We start from the raw sequence: 18,597 nt of genomic DNA, 5'->3' as shown, positions 1-18,597 counted from the left end.
CTGCTGTTAAAACAGGAGGACTGAAATCCGTGCCAACAAGGGACAAAGCAACTTACGCAGGTATGTGTGATTCTGACTTTCATTGGAGGGAGCACCAAAGCACACTATACAAAAAAACAATCATTCTTGAGTGACCTCTGTGCAATGACATCAGATGGAAGGCGTATTCAGGAGGCTACTCTGTCTGTAATGGGCAGAGCACACAGCAGAGAAATTGGTACCAGTGATTTGATTGTGGATGAGTGGGCAGTTGGGGTATTTTTTTATTGCTGGAGAAAATCAGAGAGTACAGCTGCATCCTGCTGCCAGGACAGATTTATGGGGAGGAGAGGGCTCAGACAGACTCTGCTGGCTATTGCTGTCATTTATGGCTCAAAACTGTACAAAAAATTGACCCCAAAGGGATCACGTTTTTCAGCTGTTATTTTGAAAAGCACTGAGTGTTGTCCCCTGTTGGAATTCCCATTGGGAATGCTGTTCCCAGCTTCTACAGGGACTAGAATTACACCCATCATGTGCAGAGTGGGGTGTAAAGATTTTTCTCCATAGCCCTTTGTATAATGGATCAGACCTTCATGTCCTTATTCTCAAGAGATTCTTGACTGTGAAGTCAAGGAACTCTTCCTTAACCAGGAGACTGCCCCTTCCCTCTTCCAGAAATACGAAATGGTGATGCGGGGGCTGCAATTGGATCAACACCATCCTGGTGTCCCTGTGGTTCCTGCTGTAGCTGGTGGAAATGGCTCCTGGGTTTGCTTCTGGCCTGGTTGCTTCTCCTTGGATTGCTTTTTGGACTCATTGCCCTGGGTAAGAAATAACTGAGGAACAAAATGTTGAATGGGATAGAAAGACAAGCAGAGGGTGTAAGCTGGCAAAGAGGCCAAGTACCAGAGATATCAAGCCAGAGAACTGAGGAGGAGCACATTCAGCTTGCTGGTGACTGCCACTAAAATATTACAAATGGACAGAAAAAATGGATAAAGTATATAAAAATTTGATGAGGGGTTATATATTCTTGGGGTGAGTAGGATGGGAAAACTGAGATCTAAGGTCTTACTTCTCAGAGACTAATGGATTCCAAAGTTGTCATTTAAACTCCAGATATCCCTGCTAGAAAAAAAGATACAAAGAATTATCCTGCAAAACTCAGTGGCCACAACTATCTGACAGAGTGTTGCCTTGTCCCTGCTATTGCAAGTAGGTATTTCAGGCACGTGTCAGTGGCAGCATGTACCCTAGCGTTGTACTTTAACCTTCCAGCGGAAGAAGTGAGAAAGCTGAAATCTCGTGTGGAAAACCTGGAAAAAATCAATGGCGGCCTCCAGACAATTAACGAAGGGAATTCAAAAATAGAAAAGGATGTTTCAAGAGTAGACTTTCTTCATGGTATTTCACCCTCCTCAACCTTCCCTTATGAAAATGAAGAGTCAGTTTGGTTGGTGGTGAAGAACAGACTGAACAAGGAAATAGAACGAGGTGAGCAGAGTCAATGTCTGTGATGCTGCATGAGACCAGATTATTTAAAGGGGAGTGGGAGGATTTGATTGCCCAAGGGCCTGAAGACGAGGACTTTTAGAGTGCAATGAAGTCTGTCAAACATAGTGCCCTCACCTGTCCTCACAGACAGGCTGTGCTGGAGCTCAGAGTGCTGCCACTAACACTGGTGGTGCATCCCTTAAAGCCAGCAGAAAAGGGAGAAGAAAGGAGGTTGTGGACATGCCATCCTGTGCCAGGATGTATGACATTTGCTGTAGCAAGTGAGTTTTCCATTTTGAAAGAACTACACAGAAAAATGAACCCACACCTTATTTCTCATGCTACTTTTGTTAGCAAGGGAAAGATGATTTACTTCTGTTTAGCAGATGATGGAAACAGGTTAAGAACAGAGGAGCCTAAATTCTCACAGCTTCAGAAGTTTCATGGATGTGCAAAAGCAAATTTTCTGAGGAAACTCTCTTTACAAAGCCATACTGTGCTTGATAGCCTGTGCTGCCTGCAGCCTCAAAATCCAAACAGAAGGATCCTTGTACGTGAAGCGCGTAGCTATTCTGTTGTGTAATGCACTCTAACGGCCCCTTCACTTCCTGTTACAGGCTACTTCCGAGGGGAGAGAGGAGAACCTGGTCAGAAAGGTACAGCCATATAGTCCTTCTCCTCCCCTGTCCTATTCCTTGGCTCAGGCAATGCACAAGTTTGGGGTGCATGTTGCCACAAGGGGCAATTGGTAGTGAGAAAGATGAAGCTGGTTTATACTTGAAGAAAAGAGTGTAAAGCTAGTTTGCCACTTAAACTGCCTGATCCCATGCAGAACTAATACAGGAGGCCCAATCTTGCATTGTGCCAGCGTGAAGGGCCAGATCCTGTTTGCCACTAGTGTGATGGGTCTGATCCTGCACTATTCAAGTGTGAAGTGTCCCTGTTCACTCATAACTCCTTCATGTTTCATTGAAGGTGGGAAAGCAATTAGAAAAACAAAATTAACGAGTAGTCATTGGAAATATCTCCAGGACCTCTCCTGATTTTTTTTTTCTTCTTTTCTCAGGTGACATGGGAATGCAAGGTCCCAGAGGTGAGTCTGGAGTTACCTGCTTTCTCAGGTAGATTGGCAGCCTGCCATAGGGCCTGGGTAGCAAATGGATTTTTCTTACTCCAGAAGTTAGAGAAGCTGATGCATTCTGTAGTTCAGAGATTGTTGGTTGATTGTGATGGTTGGGTTTTTTTGCTCTTCTTCCGGGCAAAGACGATTTTAGAGTTCAAAGCAGAAGAGAAAACAGAACTCACTTTGAATGTAGAAACTTCTTTCACCTGGATGAAAGTCGTTCCTGAAGCCAAGTTCTACCTGGTTTAATCACAGAGTGCTTCAGAGGCTTTTGCATGCTGTGAATGATTCATAAATAGAAGGGGGCCAATGTGGCATTGCTGGAGATGGTAGAACTTGTAAACATGCCAGGAACATAAACTCCTTTTTATGCGGGGTGAGGGTTGGCCAAAGTGACAAACAGGGAAGACCTATTCCCCACTGACTGTCTATTTCTTTCTCCCTACAGGAGAGCGAGGACTTCCTGGTGTCCCAGGTGGGCATTAGTACAATCCCCCTTTCAGGGAGGACACTTAGTGACATTACTGTAGGCAAGAGAAAATTTTGCACTGCAAACCTGGCTTGAAGTGGTTCTCTAAAGAGTCAATATTTAGCATAGACTAAGTCACTTGATTAATACCTTGGTGCTGAGCTACAGACAGCGCTCAGAGACTTGGTTACAAGCAAGGCCGCAGCTTGACCTCCACTTAGTTGAACATGCCTAATTTGGGGGTGTGAAGATCCTAGCCTGCCTTTGAAAGAGTCCCCACAGCTGCGTGACTACTTGGCCCAGCTTCCTTGTGCTCTTATATGTATTGTGTTCTTCTAAAGAGGTCCCTGTTCAAGTACCCACCTTCCAATAATACATTCTTTACCCCAGCTGATGAGTACAAGGCTTCAGGTTCCTCTAACTTGCATGTTCTTCTTTCATGGTACACAGACAAGGACTCTGAACATTTGTTGTGTTTTTCTTTCCAGGCATTCCTGGTCCAATTGGGCACCAAGGACCAGAAGGACCGAAAGGACAGAAAGGCAGCATGGGTAAGCATCTCTATCAACGCTGTGAGTCTCTCACAACTGATTGACACACGGCATGGGAATACAGACACCAGGTTGGTGTGATCATTGCCTTCCCCTGTGGAGATGGCCATGGATCCTCTTGCCCAAGGCCTCCCATAAAGACACTTTTTTTTACAAGGCATTTGTTTCTTATAGGTGATCCTGGCATGGAAGGTCCCATGGGGCAAAGAGGTCGTGAAGGGCTACCAGGGCCTCGAGGGGAGCCTGGACCACCTGGATTTGGAGAAAAAGGAGACAGAGGTAGGAACTAAGTGTCCCATTCTTGGCTAAAGAAGAGGTGGACAAAAGCTAGAGTTTGGTCCCAATTTATAAAACACCTCAGTGACAGAATTTGATTTGATTATTCAAATCCAGATTTCGTTTTAGACATTTCCCAGCACAGACAAATCTGGTATAAGGGATTTTTTTTGCCAAACTTAAAATGGGTAAACAAGGGTTGTTTTGTTTTGTCAGGTCTCACAGTCAGGTTTGAGTTTGGCAGAACCAAAAACGCTTAGTCTAAGGTCATCTTCTTCCCTGTTAATCAAGTCACCAAAGCTGAGAGATTTGTCTTGCTTACCCTAAACGCTGGTGAGATGGGATTTTTTTCTTGGACAATGCATACTTATTTGGGTGTTTTGAACGGACCAGCAGATTATTCATGACACTGGCTAGAGAAAGAATAACAGGAAATGAGATAATGGAAAAATGGGATCACAGTTGTATTCCACAGTATCTATTCATGCTCTTATTCTGCAGGTGCTGTTGGTGAGCCAGGTCCTCCAGGGCCACCTGGTCCCCCAGGTTCTGCTGGCCTTAAAGGTAAATAAGAAGATGGACAGATAGAGCCTAGCAGACTCGTTAGGAGTAAATGAGCACTCCAGCCTTCCTGTTGCACTTGTGTTACACTGCAGTAATCAGAAAAGTGAACTAATGGTCCTCATTTTAGATAAAATTTACTTTGGTAGGTATGCATAACCTTTAGAGCAATAAATTCTTGGAGATTTTTATTGAAACTGGAGATTGGCAGGGAGGTTTCTCAAAGCATCGATCTTTAAGATGTGTGATATTTCCAGCTGTTCTTTCTCTGCTTTCAGAAATAATAAGATAACCTCCATATCTCTATCAGGTTTCTAACAGAGTTACAGCTCTACAATCTGTGTAACTGGGATAAAAATTGCAACTATAAAAAATGGGTCCCACCTGAAGCACAGATCCCAGCATCTCAGCCAAGATGGAAGGCTTGAGTCTCTTTACCTTCCTTTAGGGAAAACCCCTTCCTCTATGTCACAGGAACTAAGTTGTGTAGATTTGTTGTCCTGGTTTTGAGGATGCCAGTGATGCAAATTCTTCTAGTGGCTGGGGGAATTCTGATCTGCTAAACACCTATTGGGTTGTGGATGCTGTTGGGCAAACTGAAAGAGATTTGTTGATTTTCTAATTGTGGTGTTACTGAAAGAAAATCCATGTTCCTTTTTCACAGGTCTGATGGGTTCTCCAGGCCCACAAGGTCCTCCAGGTGAGTGCTGCATTCCTTTGCTATGGCATCTAGAGACTAGAGAAAACAAAAATGGAGTGACAGCTTCTCATATGTTTTCTTCTTCAGTGATACATAATGGTGAGTGGATGGATTAAACTCCCCATCTCATTTTTCTGCAGGTCCTCCTGGCCTACAAGGATTTAGAGGAGAAGCAGGTCTCCCAGGTGCTAAAGGTAAGCTTTTCTTCCCCTCGGCAATTACAGCAGCACTAGCTGATGTGCTTTTCTAGCACTGGTCCGAGTAGCAGACTTGGTCTGAGCACGTAGCATTTTGATGCCAGGGCAAAGAAGAGCATAAGACTGAGGAAATGGGAGGAGGAGCTAGACTTAGTCAGTGATTACAAGCAAATATTGAGAAATGCAAGAGACACAGAGGTAATAGAGCAGTCTAGATGAGGAAACATGGTTGGATGGATGGAGCTGTATTGAAGGAAAGGAATTTCCAGTTTGAGCTTGTCTGATATCAGAGTACCTGTATTTCCCCTATGATTTTTCTTGATGCATGAAATTCCTTTCCTTTCTGACTCGTTATTACTATTCTTCAATCATCCATATATCTTTCAGGTGAGAAAGGAGCCACTGGAGCCCCTGGACCCAAAGGTATGTTGATCAATTAAATATCTTTGATGGATATTTTCTTTAGATTCCTTTAGATACAGATACTCTCCATGGGTATTAACTCTATCCTTCTTTGGCTTTTTCTTCTTTGCTCTTGTCAGAAAGCAGACTTTTATTTTCTCTGATAGAAACATTTTACAATGAAACAGTCTCACAGAATCGTTCCCTTTTTTGTACCACAGGTGATCAGGGTGAGAAGGGTTCTCGTGGAATGACAGGTCAGTGGATTGTTTTCCTGGAGTAACAGCCTATCTAATATACATGTGCATTATTTGAGTTTTCAAATAACAGCATAGCCCAGCCAATCCCAGTCAGCTTTCTGAAAAAGTGTAAGGATGTTATTGGTTATAGGAGTTTTATTTTTGCACCCAAGTTTTAAGCAAATAGATCCCATTCTTAATTCCAGTAATCTTGGTAGCAGTCTTTGTGTTTAGCTTTAGGGAAATTCTCCCTCATGTGCCCTGTATTCACTTCACTTGAGCTTTTCTAATGCCCAGAGACAGTCACGAATCATGAGCCCTGAACATCCTGTCAATGCTGTTTTTCAATTGCAAAGCACCAAATATTGCTGACAGTCATAAATAGTATCTTCACCAAGATTTGTTTGATTCATTTTCATACCATTTCCCTACAGGTGAACAAGGCTCAAGAGGAATGCCTGGTCCTCCAGGAGAACCAGGGGCTAAAGGACCTGTAGGTGGGTAACAGAAAACAGCTGTGTTTATAGGTGGGGCAATGTCATTTCCACCCAGAGTGTGTTTCTGTGAGCACAGACAAGGAAACAACATGGGAGTGGAATCATATGGGTTGTGATCTTAGGTCTTTTCTCTAGATAGCTAAGATTAGTCTGTATACTCAGAAAAGATGTCCTGCAATTAAGTTTCAAGTGAACTTTTTCTGGATCTTCAGTAACTGCAGCCAAAGCTTCTTTCAGATGCAGTATGATGAAAAGCCACTCCCTTGTGTTTAGGACTGTGCTCTGCTTAGTAGGACAGGGCAACTGTGGTACTATTTCAGCAGTCCCTAACAATCTCTTTTCTTTGGACAGGACAAGCTGGCCGTGATGGACAGCCAGGTGAAAGAGGTAAGGGATTCATTTGAGGTAAAAGTGCAGGTGCTTTCTGATCTGGCAGGAAGTGGATTTGTAAAAGGGGTGGGAGAAGATGGTAGCAGATTCATGTTCTGGGATCTTGCTGTCTCAGAAGAACTGTAGAGTCAACCATGTAAGCATGGAACTGAGACATATTATGGAGCTGGCTATAAACTTGTGACAGAGTTCTCACTACAGAACTCTTATGTCATTGATGTTGACACTGATGCTGGAACTGGCCAGCTGGCTATGCGGATACAATAGGTAGAAAGTGCTGCAGGACAGCTGGTGGCCAAGCTTGAATGGCTTGATAGCTTGTAAGTCAGTGATTGCTGGCTTGTTAATGGTGATTATATCCTTAGGTGAACCAGGTCTTATGGGAATGCCAGGAGCCCGAGGCCCTCCAGGACCCTCTGGAGATGCAGGACAGCCAGGTAAAAGCATGCAGAGACCAAAAATACTTTTTGCTCAGTCAGGAACGCAGATGTCTTTGTCAACAATTTCCAGTCTTAATTTGAAGTTGAGACTGGCAGAGGATTTCTATACTGTAAGATGGTGATGAAAGAAAAACACACAGGGAATCTAGACCCTTTGAGATCTCAGGATTGCACACACTGCAAACAAGAACATCAGCTGCTATGACCCAACATTCAGTTTACATACCAGGTGCTGCTAGGCCAATTTACACCACTTGTGGACTGTGTGCTATAATTTTAAGTAAATGTAATATTTTTCTTCCTGTCTGTCCTTTCCCCACCTGAAATTTGTTTAGACATCTTAGAATTTTTGCCTTTTTCTTCCAGGTCTCACAGGACCCCAAGGACCACCAGGTACGTTTCTCCACCATGTTCCAATTTATCAATGACTCGCTTTGATATGGGCTCAAAAACCCCTTGTAATTTTCCCTCTGTGCTGCTCGGGGCTTCCAAAGTGATATCCCAAGGTTTCTGCATCTCCCTTCGTTTTCGAGACAGGTTTTGTGGTTGGTGTGTAATTTTTGAGGAATGCAGGGCCTTGGAGTGTTTGAAAATTTGCCTCTCCCCAAAACATAGTTTGCAACAAATAACATGTTTCAGTTCCCTGTGCATCACTGAAAAGTCCTTTTCATCAGCAGCAGAAACAGAGGGGAGAGAATGTAGCAACAGAGGTGGAAACAGAGGATGTGACCTCTGCAAGCAGAGGTGGTTTGGGGGAGTAAGTCACCAGGGAATTTATCCAGAGCAGGGAGCAGTACCTGGAAGAAGCTACAGGTAAATCTAGGGAGCAGTGCCATCATCCAGGGAGCAGTGGGAGAAGGGAAGCCCTTAACTATGCCCAGGGGCACTACCAGCTCAGTCTACAGTCCACTGTGAATTCCTCCACTTGCTGTCAGGGTCCTGCTTATAAAAGCTGAAAGCCAGGGTCTTGAGTAGGGAGTATCTTCTATGAACCTGCAAGTGAAATTCAGCTGGAGTACCTGGAAAAAATAGAACAAACAATATCTGCACTAACCATTTTAAATTGTTCATCTACCTCATATCAGGACTTCCAGGCAACCCAGGCCGACCAGGGACTAAAGGTGAGTTTTGTTTCTTCCCTAATACTCATTTTCTCTCTAAGCACTTCATTTTAGGGAGGATTAGCTGCTCTGCTGACCGGTCCCCGAATCAACAGTGGCATCTAGTGGCTTTAGGAAGGGAAGGTTTGAGAAACAGATGGTAGCCAAAGCCGCCTTTAGCATACACGAAAGGCAGGGCATCTGCTGAGGCACTCAGCATGACAGTTCGCCACTGAAAAACCTTAGCAGACCTCATTCTGCCCTGAGCATATGAGTATGATGCCTGGTGCAATGGAAGCTGTGTGCCTGCCTCGGATAAATCAAGGCCTATTGCCTGTTCTGGCAGATGTAGTGCTTGGAAAGCTGATCAGAGGATATCTCTGGATTAGCTGAGCTCTGTTGCTTTCCCCATGACCTTCTAGTGCTATGACTTCTCAGACAAGAGATCAAGGGCAAAGAGAACAGAAATCACATGTTTAATAAGACAATGTCATTGAGCCAGTGACAAATCTTTCCCAGAAAAGAAGTTCATCTTTTGTCTCTTTCTTTTCATAGGAGAACCTGGACCTCCTGGAAAAGTCATAAGTGCTGGTATGTAGTGCTGCGAGAGTTCAAACACTTCTGCTTTTGGAGGATTTTCTCTGTTTTTTGTTATGCCTCCTTAATTAATCTCAACTGTGTGTCAGACCTGTACTGCGACTCCCTGTGTTGGGAGAATACATATGCTATAGATGTGTGATTCCTTAAGGATAGATTTGTTACACGATCACTGGATGTGTGTATATATGTGTATGTGTGCAAGTATATGTGTTTTTGTTTCAGAGGGTTCGTCAACTATCGCTCTGCCAGGCCCACCAGGTCCCCCAGGCCCAGCTGGCCCCACTGGACCCCCAGGTGTTCCAGGTGAGGAAGCTGCTCCTCTGCTGTGGTTTTTGCAGGCAGCTTGCATTGCTGTGCATCCAGTTCTTAATTTAATGTGTGATGTTTATTGTCTTTGCCAGGCTGCCCTGTCTGGGAGGCAACATTGCTCAGGCAGTCTGGATACTCATGGTCCTCACCCTTCCCTGCAGAAAGACCAAGATCTCAGTCTGAGTTAGGGAGGCAGGAGCCTCAAGGGAGAAATGGGATATGATCACAGGGGGGCAAGACAGAAGGGAGGGCTGAGAAGGTGAAGAAACTGGGAACACTGTTGTTGTCCTTCGATCTGATGAGTACAAAGTAGTGATAGGTCAAATCCAGTGAGTAGCATCAAGCTCTTTTGCCTCTCAGGAAAGCAGGCTTGTGTCTAATCCCTCTCCCAGCACTGTTACTGAAATCAAGGAAGTGCTTGTTTTCCAGTCTTAGCTTTGAACTCAAGACAGCAGAAATCCCACATGAGCACCTACAAATCTTTCATACAAACACACACACAGAGACTCTGGCTACGCATGAGCTTGGTCCTCGGACTCCGTCCCAGGTCAGACACCGCCCTCCAGCACACTGGCGTCAGGCAGCAGAGTTCCTGAGATCTGGTTCTAATGGCACTTCTATGGCTCTCCCAGCTGTATAGCTAGAGCTAATCCTAGAGCTGGTTTGGTAGAGCTAGCCTCAACTTGCAGCAGAGAATGCGAGAGGAGTGTTAGGCCTATTGCATTTCTATTGTGGTCAGTGACATTCTAGTTATTTCCTCAGTCTGAGAGGCACCAAGCACTTTAATTGCTACGTTATGGAAAATAAGCCTCTTCTCCAGAGCTTCAAGTAATACATGGGACATTGATGAATTCATACCCCATAGCAATTCCATTTACTTGTGCAGGCAAATAATACATTATTTGATAGTCTCAGTTCTTCTAAAAGATCTATTGATTCTTTCCTGCTACTGTAAAATACAACCAGGAAAATCTAATGCAATCTGTTTTTTTTCCTTTGACACCAGGTCCGGTTGGACCAGCTGGTCTCCCTGGACAGCAAGGTACCATTCTCCATTAGCTTTGATTCTGCTTCTTAAGAGAACTGAATTCATTAGTTTTTCCTTTGTTTCTAATTCTCTCAGCCCTTGGCACAATCTCTCTCCCTTTTGTTTGCAGATTTCTTCCTTTCAGTTCATTTTGCTGCATTATTTGGCTTAATTAATCTTGTGAAGAATTTCTATTCTTTTTTTCTTTCCCAGGGGAAGAAGGGGGGTGGTAAGAGCCAGTGTGATGTAGATGCTGCAAATGTCGTTTTTTTCTTATGTTTTTTTTTTCTGGAGGCTGGTATTTGTAAGGCACTTCTCCAGTGCAGTTGCCTTTCTGTGGTAGGGGATATAGCCCATCTGGATACCTCCTGCCATTTTGAAAGGTGGGAGAACAAGCTAGACCCAAATTGGGAATGATGTTACTGTGAAACCACTGCCAATGGGACAGACATCTGTTTAGAAGGGTCTTAACAAAGCTGAGAACCTTTCTTATCTGTTTTTGTGTGATCCTGTTAGGGCAAATTTTGTAGTAATTTCCACATTTGAATACAGTGTCCCTCAGAGCCAGGGGCTGAGTTCATGCTCCCAGTTCACATAAGCAAAGTCTGAACCTGTTGTTGAGGAGGTGAGGAGTGGGTACAAAATGTTACCCTCTCTCAGTTAAATAATTCACTTTCTCTTTTTTTTCCTGAAAAAGGTCCACGGGGTGAGAAGGGATCCCCAGGTGAAGCTGTGATAGAAACTATCAAAACAGAAGTCTCATCGTTAACATCTCAAAGTAAGTGGGCCTGCCTTTCCACTCCTTTGCTTGGAGCGGTGTCAGAGGCCTCAAGGCCTGCTCACAGCTAACAGGAGATGCTTCTACCTCTTTCCCCTTAACGTGACATAGGGCAAGTGTGTGTGTGTATGTTTGGTGGTGGGACAGCAATAACAGCTACTTATTCTGCCCTCCTTCTCATCTGTGCATCCCAAAGTGCTTTCAAAAGGAGGTAGATGGCACCAGACCCATGTCACAGAGAGGAACGGTAAGGAATGGTGACTGGTGAACAGTCCCCAACAGCAGAGGTGGTCACAGAGCTGTGATGTTTCAGCCTGGCCTTTTAGCCACTATGTTAATACAGGGCAGTTCCCTGTGTAATATGAACACAGAGCCATCTGTAAGAAGAGAACCAGTTTGAAAAAGCACATTAAGCAACAGAAATCAAAATCTCTCTGAATTAGAGGACAAATTCACAGGGGAGCAAATGCTATTTTAAGTTAAAAATAAGTGGAGCAGAACAGAATGGTCTAGCAGCATCCCAAGAAAAGCGTCTGCTTGCTCTGTGCAATACTAGATGTGTGGTACACTTACAGTCAGTATTCCTAGGATCTGGGACCTCTGTAAGTGTGCAGGAGAGGCAAGGCAGAGGAGGGTGTAAAATCTTAAGTAGTCCTTCCCTGATCACCATCTGAATGGGGTCATGTAGATCCAGACCACGCTTCAGTGCTGCCCCATCCTCCATTCAGGAGTCTTGGATCTTAGCATCACTGAACTTTGCATTTGTGCCTCAGCTTGGAGGTGAGGATACGTCTCCAATCAAGATATCACAGTGCAGTTACTTGTTAAATAATGGCTGCATAATGTTCTCCTCCCAAAACTTGCCTCTTGTTGAAAAAATCTTTCCTCCTCTTGAAAGTTCATTCCTTCCTTCTCTAGGCTTTGAGTCCTTTGCTCTTCACCTCAGCAATATTACTCTCCAGAGAGATCTCCTCCCTCTTTCCAATATGCTGCCAGCCTGCTCAGCACTGTATTTTGCTTCATGTGCTAACCTGCATGCTGGCAACCAGACACGTCTCTCTTCTCCCCTCTCTGCCTCAACTTTGGCTTAGGTCGCCCAGGTCCTGCCTTAGTCCACCTTCGACTGTAAGAGCTTCTAACAGCAATGTTAACGACAGTGTTTCCATAGCAGCAGGGGCTCCATAACAACAATTTTCCCTTTTTTGTGTGTGTTTCATTTGCGCAGTGCTGGCAGATTTACAAGGGCGAGCAGGACCACCAGGTCCCCCTGGACCACCAGGTACGTAATACAGCAGAGCTCAGTACGTAAGCAGGGGGACGCTAACACACATGGCACATTTCTGGGCCATGCAGTTTGCTGAGTAAATGTTCTATAATACCCCTGTTTCTTTCTTCATCAGGTGAATCTGTGCAGGGACCCCCTGGACCTCGTGGCCCCCCAGGTAGGAGCTTGTTTCTCTGAAACAAACCTGGAAAGTGGGAGGTTTTTCTAGTGCCTCTATCCTGTGCCTTGCAGTATCCCAGATGCAATCTTGGACCTGGTGGAAGTTAGAAGGGCTGACTCTACTGGAAGCAGAATTTCACATAGTGGGTTCCTACTAACACACTTTCACTGCAATATAGTTTCACAGCAGCAAGACGCTGCCCAAGAGAGACTTGCTTTGACAGAGGTTTGCTAGCCAGAGTAGTAATTCATAAACGCCATACTTTTGCGGAAGATACTCAACTTTCTGAAGTCCCCAGAGGAAGTAACTGCAATCAATTCCATCTTCTTACTTGTCCAGCCTTAACTTCCAGCTGGGGACAGATGGAGCGGTTCTTATCAAGAGGAACATATCCCCACTCCGCTTCCTGTAGCACAGATTTCCTTTTCACAGCCAGAAGAGGGGAGGTGCAGGAGGACACGAGACAGGAGCATAACTCCATTCCTTGCTCTTTGCTCAGTAGCAAAGGGGAGCAGGTCAGGTGTGTGATGAAATGAACCTTCCCTCTCAATGTAGTGAAGGCCAGCTGGGATAGGCACTCTGTACCACAAAGAAAAGAGTTTCTCTGTCCTATGTCTGCTGTGGTGGCAAATGATAATGAAAAATAACTAACAGAGATAGGTGTGTGTGGAGAAAACAATGATACTAGCCTACACTTGGAAACTTTTGAGCTATGGCCATGGCTGGAGATGTAGCAGCTCTGACATGCATTTACTTACATTTCTGAGGCTCATCCTTCCTGAAGCCTGTGTCTCTTTTGCCTAGGAGAAGGATTGCCAGGACCTCCAGGCCCACCAGGGAGACCAGGATCTTCCATGTCCACTTCAGGTAGGTTCTTCCCACTCACTGCCTCACCTGTGCCCTGGGAATGTCCTGACGGTTTGGGTTCCAGAGAGCACATCCTTGGCTAGGACCAGGTGGAGCCAGAGAAAACTTGTGTCATGTTCTGTTGGATGTCATGAAGAAACCTTTTTGTTTTAATTACAGAAACATTCTTCACCGGCCCACCAGGTCCTCCAGGCCCACCAGGCCCAAAGGGAGACCAAGGTGCGTATATCCTGCTGCCTCACCAAGATACTAGATGGGTCTCAGCACCTCAGAATGAAAAGAAGGAAGGGCTTGGAAGCAGAAAGTGTCCTGCCTTTCTGTGGCTGTAAGAAAGTGGTCACTAAACAGGACTCCTGTCTGGTGCCATAAAACAAGTCAGTCTTTGTCAGAGAAATTTATTAGCCTCCAATACAGGTGTCAAGGCAATCACTGTATTCAGATCCCAACTTTGCAAGCCCATTAGATTCAGGAGCATTCAGAGCTTCAGATTTGCCATTAAAGGGGAACAATCTTCTTGCAAAATTCAATGATGTGGACTTGGCTAAGTCAGTGCAAGGAGGTGGCCCTGTGAAGCGTAGCTCAGCTCTCAGCGGGCAGGAAAAGATGGGACCTGCTCCCTTTACCCATTTCTGCCCTGCAAATTGAAGGCCATGGTAATATTCTGCAGTGTGGGCTGGGATGTTGCAGATCAGAACAAAGCAAATGCTAATGCTGTTCCTCTGTTCCCCTGTTCACAGGCGAACGAGGTCCACGAGGATTCACAGGTAAGGAGGCTTCCAGGAGATACCAGTGGGGTGCAGTGTAGCTTGCCTGGGTATATGACTGTTTTGTATATGACTCCATTTCTGTGTCCCATGCAGGAGAACCGGGCGAGCCTGGCGTTTCAGCATTCTCCTCCCATGGTCAGTCTGTGCCCCTTTTCCTCCTTTGAATTCATTGTCCCTAGGCTGAAACCAGGGGGCAAAATCCTGCTCTATTGATTCTAGCTTAGTTTTAGTGGAGCCAGGATTTTGTCCACACACTTTATTCCTGTGAATCTCTGACTCTCCTTCTGCAATTGGCAGGTGACAGAGTCACTATACAGGGACCTCCAGGAGTTCCAGGCCCGCCAGGCCCACCTGGACCCAAAGGTGAAGTTAAAAATCTTCTTTCTTTCTTTGCTGGTGGCCTCACACAGCCAAGAGTAGTTGAGACTAAAGAGTGGAACAACCTGGTCCTTTGAGAACTACAGCTGTGCCCACCCCTGCCTTTTCAGGCAGAGCAAGACCATGGCAATAGAATTGCTCTGAGCACAAGGCACCTGGGCAGATCACAGAAGGCTCAGGAAAGCTGCTGTGGCCTCTTCCTTCTGCTCTTCCCCTGCAAGCTGCTAACTCAAGATAGTCATTACAAGGGCTGGGTAGTTGCTTCTCTGACATGTAGCTCAATTGTTTTTCGTGACCAAGTATGCAACATGCAGTGACACCCATTACAACTGTCTGTCTCCCTCACTCTGGTTTCCAGGTGACGCAGGTGTCCCAGGCGCTCCTGGCATCCCAGGAGCATCTCGAGGTAAGAGGCCAGACCATCATTGCTCTGATACTATCAAGAAATGCTGTCATCCTGGTGGAGACTTTGAAAAAGCTCCTTTGGGCTTTACAAGTGTGGGTGCCAACCTAATGCTGATGGGATTTGTGTTCAAAACCTCTTTTTTCACAGCCTGCCTTGAATCAGGCAACTTAAGAATTGCAAGTTTTCTTTTTCCCGCTTACTGGGAATCCTTTGAGCCACAGGACGTCCTCATGGGACATGAAAGAAAAGAATTCCCAGGTTGGCTAACCATGTTCCACGAGGGATAAGGGAAGCTGTATTGAACCCTCTTGTGAAAACACTTCGATCAGAACAAAAGTGCCCTTTGTTCAGTTTTATTTACCCTCAGGTGGATTCATGTGAATTAAGCTGCTTTCATTCTGAATAAGAGCATCTCTGTATGCAGGATATTAATGCAGTTTCACAAAAAGTGCATATGGATTAAGTGTCCCTCCATGTGAACAAGCCCTCTGCTTCTCCACAGCATGTCCTAGGAATACTGCTACCTCAGGGTGCTGGGAAGATAGACACCTTAAAGAGCATGAGGTGTCACTCGACACCGTGATGACAGGAGTCACACAGGGCCCACCTCTATCTTGCAATGGAGACCAGTGAGGAGGTTCTTGAGCTGGTGCTGCCCAGGCTGGCTGGGATTGGGCGCAGCAGGGCAGTGAGGTTAGCCTAACGAGCTTGAGCGCTTCGTGGATCTCTATCTATACTTCTGCACAGCATTGCACTCTGGTGCACAAACTGGCCAGGTCTGTCAGTATGAAGGTAGGGAGGTCTCTGGACTCAGCCCTGCAGAGCTGTGTAGGCTGAATTATAAGATGCCGAATTAATTGAAGACGTTATACTGCCTAATTGCCCATGCTCAGACTGTGTTTAGAGAATAAGGGGCAGCCCCTCCATAGTCCATTCCCAAAGCTCTTTCCAGACCTGTAGGAAGGGCTCAATGCAAGCACACTTTAGCATCACTTGGTCTAATGCAACCAGACCAAAAACATTCCTTCTCCTTACAATGCTTTCTGTAGGTGGATCCAGACAAATTCAGGGACCCCCAGGACCTCCTGGGCCACCCGGTCCTCCTGGCCCAGGTGGAAGTTCATCTCAAGAGATTCAGCAGTATGTCACTGACTACCTGAAAAGTGAGTATAATGAGATTTTGCCATGGGTCAGCAGATGCATGCCTCTCTTTTGCTCCCTGAGCCCCTTGTCACTCTCCCTTTAGAAACAGCAGCCCTACTGCTCTGGCCTTATTTTTGTTGAATACTATGAAGTGCTGTTGCCCACTGTGGCCTCTGCAGAGCTGTCCTTCTATCAGCCTGCTATTTGCCGGGGAAAGAGGGTCCAGTAACTGTGCATATAGCCATTGTCTTCCCTCTAGTGATGCGGGCGTATCTTGGGCTTCCTACCTAGGTGACAGCGTAAGGCATTATTTGACTGGTGCCCAAGGCCCACCAGGCCCTCCAGGCCCACCTGGAGTCATCACCACTGCAGATGGGACGAGCTTGGATTATGCGGAGCTGGCTACCCGTGTTATGAGCTATATGACACGTAAGCACCATGTTGGTAAGCTCTGAACTGAGTCATGCTGTTGGCTGAGCTTGTGCAACACCTAGGAGGTGAGAACCGGAGGAGAAACAACAGTCTTTAAATAGCAGCACCCCAACCCAGTTATTCGTCTTCTGCAGTCTTGGCCCAGGACTCCACACAGCTGGGGTGGCCTCTGAGCTTTGTCCCATTTTGATGGTTAGATTAACTAACAGTTGCTGCTGTTTAAAAAGTCTCACATTAAACATAGCTGTTAGACCCTGTAATGTCCCCAAGACCCAAACAGAGGTGGCTGTATTTAGTATACATGGTCTCGGTATTCTGGGGCTGTGTTGTATTCTTGGGAGCCCTCCTGAAGTAGATGAAATTCCCAGAGCTTTTGGAAGCAGCCTGGAATCTCAGTCAGAAGAGCGCAGACCACACTGCTGTGGAGACAAGGAGGCTGTGTGAGACAGCAACTGATTCATGGCTGGGGGCATGGGAGGCCCATTTCACCAGTTAAACCGGATTAATTCAGCTTTCCTTTGTCCCTGCCTGACCCCTCTTCACCTTCTGTCTCCTCTTAACCCTGCCTGACATAAAATCTTTTCATTCCCATAGGCTCTTCAAATGCCTATCAGTCATTTGCCGGTTCGGTATCAACTACATCTGTTTTGTACCAAGAGCTTCTGGACATGCTGCAGAGTAAGTGACCCTGAATGGAAACGTGGGGGATGGGGTAAAGCATCCCAGCTGCCTGGTGAGCTGCCCTTTGCTTCCAGTCTTCTGCCTCCAACTGGAGTTACCAGCAGCTGCTTCGGGGGGCAAAGGCCTGCCATAGGTGCTGCTGAGTGACCTGTAATGTCTCCTTCCAAGTCCTTTGGAGACAGATTTGTGTGTCTGGTACTGGAGAGTTTGCACGCTTTCTAGAAGCTGTACTTTCTTACCTGTTTGCTTTTTGTACCCACTGTTGTAACTCTGCAGTTTCCCACTCTTTTGCCTCCCTTTGCTTCCTTGGCTCTCTAGGTGGCATCTGCCTATGTCTCTCCTTTTCAGGAATTCCCCACAATTTCCCCCGATCTCCCACTAAACCTTGGGATTCCACTTTCCAGCTCCTCCTCTCTCTTAGGGTTCCCCATTCCTTCTAGCCTACTCCAAAGCCTTGCCATGTCTTTGTTCTTAAGGTGAGGAGGATACCCAGCTCTGTATTCTTTTTGACACACACTGTTACTGTGGGCTGACAGATAAATGACCAGGATGTCATTTTGTTGTGCCTGAAGGTATTGATGATGCTGGCCAACACCGTGCTCCTCCTATGTGATCCAGTGGGGAGTCAATCAGATTCCACATTCCAAACAAATGGCTGCCGAAGTGCCACAGAGCTCAGCATGGTCTTTTCCCTTTACCCAAGATATTGTCGAGGGTGTCCTGAAGAAACAGAGCAGAAGGAGGTCCCTTTGGCAATTCAAATTCTCGTCCTCCTCAAACCCTGGGTTGTAGGACGTTCCCAGCCCTGTCACAAATGTTTGTGACACCATACACAGGGCAGATCACACTCAGAAAAGGAAGCGAGGGAGGAAAGTAGCTTTGCATCCATATGTTTTGATGATCTCTATAGTGGTGGGGGCTTAGCTCACAGGCTGGGAAACCCTCACAACCTGGCATCTTTGCAGCAGCTGGACAGTCTTAAAAGATGCATTTTTCATTTCCAGGAGAAGAAATTCGTCAGTATTTAATTGGACCTCGGGGCCCACCAGGACCTCCTGGACCAGGGGGAGATGGCATGTCTCTGTCACTGGATTATGATGAGCTGACCAGACGGTTTATCAGCTACTTGACAAGTAATGGTCTTTATTAGTGTGCATGTCCCTCTGTTCCTTTGGGAGCTGAGTAGAAAGCTCATGCTGTCAGTGAAAACTCTTCCAGTGTCGACTGTGTGAATCCCTATGTACAGAGACCTCCTCACAGGGATTGTGAGAGACTTGGAAGAGAACGAAGATGATACCCTGTAGCTAAGATACTATCCACAGACTCTAGTAATGAGTTCTTGC

The 18,597-nt window shown here is 45.9% G+C and overlaps 1 protein-coding gene across 1 annotated transcript in view; it reads left to right on the top strand.

Moving 5' to 3' along the window:
- The window catches only part of COL17A1 (collagen type XVII alpha 1 chain), a 41,086-nt gene that overhangs the window by 16,460 nt on the left and 6,029 nt on the right, over window positions 1-18,597 (top strand). The window contains exons 16-49 of the mRNA XM_087765199.1: window positions 16-60; window positions 658-807; window positions 1,261-1,476; window positions 2,094-2,132; window positions 2,543-2,569; window positions 3,048-3,074; window positions 3,557-3,619; window positions 3,794-3,898; window positions 4,397-4,459; window positions 5,121-5,156; window positions 5,297-5,350; window positions 5,741-5,776; window positions 5,977-6,012; window positions 6,429-6,491; window positions 6,843-6,878; window positions 7,247-7,318; window positions 7,688-7,714; window positions 8,407-8,442; window positions 8,977-9,012; window positions 9,244-9,324; window positions 10,337-10,372; window positions 11,055-11,135; window positions 12,361-12,414; window positions 12,536-12,577; window positions 13,385-13,447; window positions 13,607-13,666; window positions 14,185-14,211; window positions 14,308-14,349; window positions 14,512-14,577; window positions 14,951-14,998; window positions 16,048-16,161; window positions 16,433-16,570; window positions 17,168-17,251; window positions 18,259-18,387. Coding sequence (XP_087621325.1) covers window positions 16-60; window positions 658-807; window positions 1,261-1,476; window positions 2,094-2,132; window positions 2,543-2,569; window positions 3,048-3,074; window positions 3,557-3,619; window positions 3,794-3,898; window positions 4,397-4,459; window positions 5,121-5,156; window positions 5,297-5,350; window positions 5,741-5,776; window positions 5,977-6,012; window positions 6,429-6,491; window positions 6,843-6,878; window positions 7,247-7,318; window positions 7,688-7,714; window positions 8,407-8,442; window positions 8,977-9,012; window positions 9,244-9,324; window positions 10,337-10,372; window positions 11,055-11,135; window positions 12,361-12,414; window positions 12,536-12,577; window positions 13,385-13,447; window positions 13,607-13,666; window positions 14,185-14,211; window positions 14,308-14,349; window positions 14,512-14,577; window positions 14,951-14,998; window positions 16,048-16,161; window positions 16,433-16,570; window positions 17,168-17,251; window positions 18,259-18,387 — 2,232 coding nt within the window. The remainder of the gene's footprint in view (window positions 1-15; window positions 61-657; window positions 808-1,260; window positions 1,477-2,093; window positions 2,133-2,542; window positions 2,570-3,047; window positions 3,075-3,556; window positions 3,620-3,793; window positions 3,899-4,396; window positions 4,460-5,120; window positions 5,157-5,296; window positions 5,351-5,740; window positions 5,777-5,976; window positions 6,013-6,428; window positions 6,492-6,842; window positions 6,879-7,246; window positions 7,319-7,687; window positions 7,715-8,406; window positions 8,443-8,976; window positions 9,013-9,243; window positions 9,325-10,336; window positions 10,373-11,054; window positions 11,136-12,360; window positions 12,415-12,535; window positions 12,578-13,384; window positions 13,448-13,606; window positions 13,667-14,184; window positions 14,212-14,307; window positions 14,350-14,511; window positions 14,578-14,950; window positions 14,999-16,047; window positions 16,162-16,432; window positions 16,571-17,167; window positions 17,252-18,258; window positions 18,388-18,597) is intronic.

This window comes from Nipponia nippon, unplaced genomic scaffold, assembly GCF_047370975.1.
Source record: "Nipponia nippon isolate SJK-2023a ecotype South Korea unplaced genomic scaffold, ASM4737097v1 scaffold_3, whole genome shotgun sequence".
In the NCBI taxonomy this organism is placed as follows: Eukaryota; Metazoa; Chordata; class Aves; order Pelecaniformes; family Threskiornithidae; genus Nipponia; species Nipponia nippon.
Note: the sequence above shows the minus strand (reverse complement) of the source record. Positions and strands in the feature narration are given on the sequence as shown.